The 6,665-nt window shown below is 53.8% G+C and overlaps 1 protein-coding gene across 1 annotated transcript; it reads right to left on the bottom strand.

Moving 5' to 3' along the window:
- Positions 1–860: 860 nt before the first annotated feature.
- Positions 861–5,807, bottom strand: LOC113224350 (CMRF35-like molecule 9; the record flags this gene model as incomplete). The annotated part of the gene is made up of 5 exons (XM_026453541.1): positions 861–899; positions 1,530–1,582; positions 3,367–3,479; positions 4,645–4,882; positions 5,706–5,807. Coding segments are annotated over 5 exons (545 nt in total), but the record flags the coding sequence as incomplete, so codon positions are not given.
- Between the last annotated feature and the right edge of the window lie 858 nt (positions 5,808–6,665).

Genomic DNA, 6,665 nt, shown 5'->3' on the forward strand with positions numbered 1-6,665 from the left:
TATGGAGAAGCCACAAGGGAAATATTTAAGAAAAAGCAGGAGCTCCCACCTGATCGTGTTTACAAGGTTCTTGCCTCTGACCCTCTTGGTTCCATCTTTCCCTCAACAACGGGCTGCCCCTAGAGACCTTCCGCCTGCTGGCCCTGGGCCACTTCCTGTCCCCTCCCTCTTCAGCAGAGCCAGGGTCAGGTGCCTCAGGCAGGAAAAAGCCCAAAGCAGCCCTTCCCAGGGTTGCCAGAAGGCAGTAGCATGGGAGCTGTGGCTGGTACGGGCGCTCTCAGCATCCTCGGACCCCAGCCCCTCTTCTGGAGCTAGGTGGGGTGAGACCCAGGCCCCAGGCCACAGAGCCAGGAGGCCGGACGTGGAGGCAGCCAGTGGCACCCACCATCCGTCCATCCATGTGTCTCCATGACTTTTCCCTTACTCCCCTCCACTACCTTTGGCCCTGTTGAGCTTCCTGACACAACAGCTGCTTCCTAAGCCACAGCCCAAAGTCCCATTTCCACCCCAGACCATCCTTGGGGGGACCAGGCCTGAGTCTTTTGTCCTCACTGGCGCCAGGAAAGAAGGCAGTGGTAGCCCCGCTTTCCTGCCCTTGTGTTTAAAGGAATGGAGTGGAGGCATCTCAGTAAACAGCGGAGGGAGGAGGGGCCGGGGCAGCTTCTGTTTCCTAAAGTGCGATGCTGCAGCCCCCTCCATTGGAGTGCTGGCCTCGGAGGGCACAGTCTCTTCTTGCAGCAGTAGCCTTAGGGCAGGTTCCCTGCTCCAGACAATGGGCACAGGGACCCTTATTCTCTTGCCCCTGGTCCCCTGAGCACCACCCTCAGCCTGGGTCCTAGGGCAGCCATGTCACCTTGGTCTCAGAGCCAAGGAAGGCTCAGAGAAAACACCAGGGAGTTCTGGAAAGAGAAGAGCAGGGAGTCAAGAAATCTGGGTCCTGTTTTCTATTTGGGCCACCACCTGCTGTGTGACCATGGGCAAGACCTTTACCCTCTCTGGGCCTCAGTTTCATCTTTTGTAAAAGCCCACTAGAGTCTGTAGCACTGCCAGAGTCCCTGGACCACACCCCTGGAGGGTTCAGCTGGGGCTGGAGCCCTGGAGAGTGCGTCTCTAACAGCTCCCTGACCCCTGCGCATTCTGAAAGGGAATTTGCTTTAATCTGAGAGAAAGGTTGGGCTAGAGATCTCAAAGGCTTCCTCTGGATCCAGCTCCGATGTTCTGTGATTATAAAAGGAGGCATGGAAAGAAGGCGCCTGGAGAAGATGCTCACATGGCTCCTGGTGCCCGCCCTGCCTGGCACCTGGCGGGAAATCAGGTTCCCACCTGTGAGTCCCCCCCGGGCACTCTGGCTCACACCCTGAAGGGCTGGTCTTGGGGCTCACAGAGATTCCTCCAAGATGGGGAGCGAGCGCTGCCTCTAGGTCAGGCATGCAGGCCCAGGTAGGAAGTTACAGAAGCAGAGCCCAGAAATCTTGACTTCCAGCCCCAAGGGGATCTGAGCTTGGGCTTCCCTTTGCCTCTGTCCTTACCAAGTGTGGGAGGTGGACCTTCTCGTTCCTCTGTGTCTCCATGGCCTGTCGAGCTGAAAGAGATGTAGAAGCAGGAGCTCCTTGAAGCCAGGTGTAGCTGGGAATGGCCTGGAGCTCAGCCCAGAAAGGCGTACCGGCCCCTTGCACAAGGGAGCAGGGGCCTCCCAGAGGGAGGAGGCAGCCAGATGGGCAGAAGAGCCCCTTCCAGCTCAGCCCCTTGGGAATGACCCAGTCTTCCGAGATCAGTGCATGGAGATGATCTCATGAGGGTCAGAAACTGGCTGGGAAAATAAATCTGTGTGCTAAGGTCACTGCTACTTAAGCCTTAGTGTGAACACAGGACCCCCTGGACATTTTCATACAGTGCCGAGTCTAATACAGTAGGCTGAGGTGAGAGTCTGAGGGTCTGTATTTCTGACAGGCTACCAAGGGTTGCCGCAGCTGCTAGCTGGCAATCAAAGTTTGGGAGGCAAGGTGCTAAGTGGCTCTGAGGTTGTGACCAGGAATGCTCCCACCCTGGATTCCTCAGAGGGGACCTGGACAAAGCCCACATTTCCTCCTAGGAGCCACATGGAAGAGATGGAAAGCGGGCCCAGGATTCCCCCATGGCCACCTCCACGGGGACGACATTGTGATTATCTTCCTGGCTTCATCACTTCCTAGCTATGCAAACAAAGGGCAAGCTGCTTAACCACTCTGTGCCTCAGCTTCTCCCTCTGGAAAATGGGTGTACTCCACAGTGTGGACGAGATTAAAGGGGATAAGCAAGATAAGCTGGGGATAGTGCCTGGCACATGGTAGCTCTTAGTACTGAGATTTTGGTTAATCCTTTTAGTCTTTGCCATCCAACACAGCGGCCAGGAGCCACACATGGCCATCAGGCACGGAAATGTGACTATTTTACATTAGACTGGGTTTTGATGGCTCAATATGAAAAATATGAAAGGAGAATATGTATCATTGATATTTTCATATTGATTCCATATCAAAATAAGAATGTTTTGGATATATTGGGGTAAATAAAGTACATTATTAAAATTAACTTCACTAGATTGGGCTTAGTGGCTCATGCCTGTAGTTCTAGTTACTCGGGAGGCTGAGGCAGGAGGATCGCTTGAGCCCTGGAGTTCAAGGCTGCAGTGAGCCATGATCACACCACTGCACTCCAGCCTGGGCGACAGAGTGAGACCCTATCTCTAAAAAAAAAGTAATTAAAATAAAATAAAATACACTTAACTGCACTCATTTCTTTGTACTCTTTTTCATGTGACTATTCAAAAGTTTTGAATTACATTTGTGACTTGTATTCTATTTCTGTTTGATGTATATCTGTGATTTGAGATCAATGAGGCTTAGGGCAGGTAGATGACTTGCCTGAGCTCACACAGCTGAAAAGTGGCAGAGCTGGGATTTGAGCCCCAGCCTATGGAAGGGACTGAGCAGCTCTAGAGACCCAGTGGCAGGAGTGGGGTTACAATGTCTGTCCTGCTCAAGTTCCAGTGCTTGGTCCTGCATTGCCCCTGGCAGTTGGTTCCCACACAAGGAGCTGGCCATGAATTCCTTGGAATCAACAGGTAGAGAAGCGCTTGATCAGTTCGGACAGGCAGGAAGAAGCTGAGAATCCTTCATTCTCCCATTTCCCCTTGTGAATTGCTTTCCTAATGTTGATTACCTCGTGGCTCCTTCAGAAGGGAGGCCACAGCTCCTGATGCCCATATTTCAGACAGACACGCTGAGACCCACAGGGTCTTTCCGGGGCTAGATGAGGAGCTGCAGGTCTCAGCGAGGTCCCTAGTCCAGTGAGCCTCCCACCTTCCTGCCACCCACCTTTGCTCACCTTCCTTTCTCCACAAGAGCAGGTGGCTGCTGAAGGCGATCAGGCCTGCGGCTGACAGGAGGCTCAGCAGCACCAGGACTGGGGCCAGTATGCGGACCATTGGGATGGACACCCTGGAGATGAGACGCAAGGAGCCTAGTGGCTGTTACCAGATAAGCCAGAGTCTATGTCCTTTGGGGGTCCCAAGTACAGGCTGAGAAAGCCAATCCCTAGTGTGGAATTCAATTCAATGCAGCAAAGACTTGTGGGGGGTGTGGTGCAGAAGGGCGATATTTAGTGCTATTGGCTCTTGACAAACATTATTTAATTAGTGCAGACCCTGAAGCCAGGCTGTCTGGATTCAAACTCTAGCTCCACCACCTTCCTATACCTTGGGTAAGTGACTAAACCCCCAGAGTGTCAATTTCCTCCTTTGTAAAATGGCTGTGGTGAGGATCAAATGGGTCAGGATGTGTAAAGCACATAGTTCAGTGCCAGACACGTGCCAGGTACCATGTCAGTGTTAGTTGTTAAATTCCACAATCCCTGTGTAACTAGGTAGGAGTGGCCCAATTTCACACCGGAGAAACTGACACCTGAAGCAATGAGCGACTTGCCAGGTCATGCAGTGGTGTGCGGGGAAGTTCTCAGTGGCCTGCATCTGGGCTGGTGTCACTGGCACAGGCATATGGGGCATCCTGGCATTCTTACTGTGAGTCAAGCCATGTCCTTTATCTCTCCCAAGGAGATCAGAGGCACTAGGGACCACGATGTCCCATCAGCCTGTCTGGTGTGGGAGGGATCCCTGCTCCCGTTGCCAACCCCAGGATTCACTTTCAGCAGGATCTGAACCTGCCAGCAGCTGTCTGGATGTCGGTAGCCAAGTGCATTTACAACCCCCAAGAACCAATCCTTCAGGCTGGGACTCCAGTTGTAAGGAAAAAAATTGTTTTGTTTTGGATTCTGAGTTTTCATGCTTGGCACAGGGCTTAGTGCAAAGTATACAGGTAAAAGCCTCCGAACTGGGGGGGCCATCCCTGAGGCTGGGGCAGGGAGAGAGGTGGCGACTGGGACCCTGGTGGACCCTTCACCTTGGACAGGCAGCAGAGCTGCTGGCTCCTATAGTGCAAGCTGTCCACTGCTCAAGGGCCCCTGTGAGGGACCCTCTGTGCTGCAGGCTGTGGCCATGGCACGAGGATGTGTCTGCTTAGAGGAAAGACCATTGGGTTCCTATTTGCTCAAAGGCACCTTATGATTTAGTGATGGCCTGAAAGGTGATGTTGGTCACCTGGGGCTCACCTGGGCTTAGAGCTGCCGCTGCTGAGAGCTGGACTGGCATCCTCTGCTGAGGTGGAGTCCAGCTGCTTCGGGGGGCGGGAGCTCCCTGCAGGAGGAGAGGTCGCTGCATGAGGAGAGGTTGCTGCGTACTGAGAAGTTCTTTCGTGCCCGTACTGGGAAGTCCCTGGTAATGGAGTGGCCTCAGCCCCTGTCTTCCCATGCTTGGCTGTGGTTCCTGCTGGGTGGAGCCCAGGAGAAGCTACAAGTCCAAAAGCAATGCCTCAGCATCCTTCCTGACCCTTGTGTCCCAGCATCCCAGACCTCTGACCCTTGACCCCTGAACCCTAGCCTCTCTGGGACCCATTTCTCAGAACATCCCCAGCTAAAGGATATCCCAGTAAGCAAACAGATGTAGATGAAGCCATTCTGAGGAAGGAGACTGTAGATCAGACACACCCCACAGCTGTGTGTGATGTTCAGTCTCTTTCTGTGCCCACAGCCTGTTCCCTCTGTGGGGAGGTATAAGCACTCCCCTTCCCTGCTTCCATGACCCTTTCCAGTGACCATTCAGTGGACATCTTCCTGCCCTCCCTCTATAGTCACAGTTAATTGTCACCTCCTTCCTCACCAGAAGGACAGGTCCTCCCCTCCCCACCATGTGCCCCCTCCCCACCACCCATGCCTCAGTAAGGCCTTGACTTCCTTCTGCAGCCATGAGACCAAGAAGGGCAGGGTGGCAGGGATGAGTCCAGAGGTCAGGGCCCAACGCCTGGCCTTTCTGGCTTGCCCCCGAGACTCTGGATGGCACAGACAGAACACGAGCTTTGGGGTCAGGCTGTGACCACTTCCAGGCTCTGGCGCTTCCTGCGTGACCCTAAGCGTGTGACCTGACCCTAAGCTAGTGACCTAACCCTGCTGAGCCTGTACTTCCACAGCTGGACAACCCAGTTCCCAGGCTTGTGGGGACACCTAAGTGACCACAAAGTGGTCACAAAGTATTGTGTCTGGTTACAGGCAGGCACTCACTGGCTGCTTCTGTAAGAAGGGTGGCAAGGGACGGGGCAGAATTGCCATTCACTCACTCAATCCTGGGGGCTGGGTTTGCTGAGTTTTTGCCTTGGGCTGCAGGTGTGTTGTAACCAGAAGCTGGAAGGTGGGAGAAGGGGAGGGAGGACAGCAGGGTCCTAGAGGAAAGGGAGAGGCTGCTCTCAGGGGCGGCACCGCTCTGAATCCCTTTTCCTTCCTTGGGAGCAGCTGGCAGCTTTCCTATCCCCCACCTCAGCACAGAGCACTGCTGTCTTTCGCCTCGGCCAACCAGGAGCCACGTGGCGGGTTCCAGCAGATCCCTGGTCTTCTCCTTCTGCAGCCCCCTGGCCTCCCGCCTAGCTCAGACCCTCAGTTTCCCCTGTCCCCACCTGCCTCTCAGCCTGCTTCTTCCCTGCCACCCTTCACATTATGCCAGTTTTGTCTCAAAAGTCTGTGTTGGATCCCATCCCTCTCTGCCTGAGAACAGTGAGTGGCTCTCCATTGCCTATAAGCTGAAGCTCAAACTTTTTTTTTTTTTTTTGAGATGGAGTCTCGCTCTGTCGCCCAGGCTGGAGTGCAGTAGTGGGATCTCAGCTCACTGCAAGCTCCACCTCCCGGGTTCACGCCATTCTCCCAGCCTCTCAAGTAGCTGGGACCACGGGCGCCCGCCGCCACGCCCAGCTAATTTTTTGTATTTTTAGTAGAGATGGGGTTTCAACATGTTAGCCAGGATGGTCTCGATCTCCTGACCTGGTGATCTGCCTGCTTCGGCCTCCCAAAGTGCTGAGATTACAGGTGTGAACCGAAGTTCCAACTTTTTAGTATGCCTTTTGAGGCCTCTTAAACTCAGGCTTCAGGCTGGGCGTGGCGGCTCACACTTGGGCAACAAGAGCAAAATTTTGTCTCTAAAAAAAAAAAAGAAAAAAAAGCAAAGAACAAAACTCAGGCTTTGAACCACCTTGTCAACCTCGCCTCTTTCCCTGTTCAGTGCTCCAGCCATAGAGTTGTCCTCTATT

This window comes from Piliocolobus tephrosceles, unplaced genomic scaffold (genome assembly GCF_002776525.5).
Source record: "Piliocolobus tephrosceles isolate RC106 unplaced genomic scaffold, ASM277652v3 unscaffolded_44467, whole genome shotgun sequence".
Classification (NCBI taxonomy): Eukaryota; Metazoa; Chordata; class Mammalia; order Primates; family Cercopithecidae; genus Piliocolobus; species Piliocolobus tephrosceles.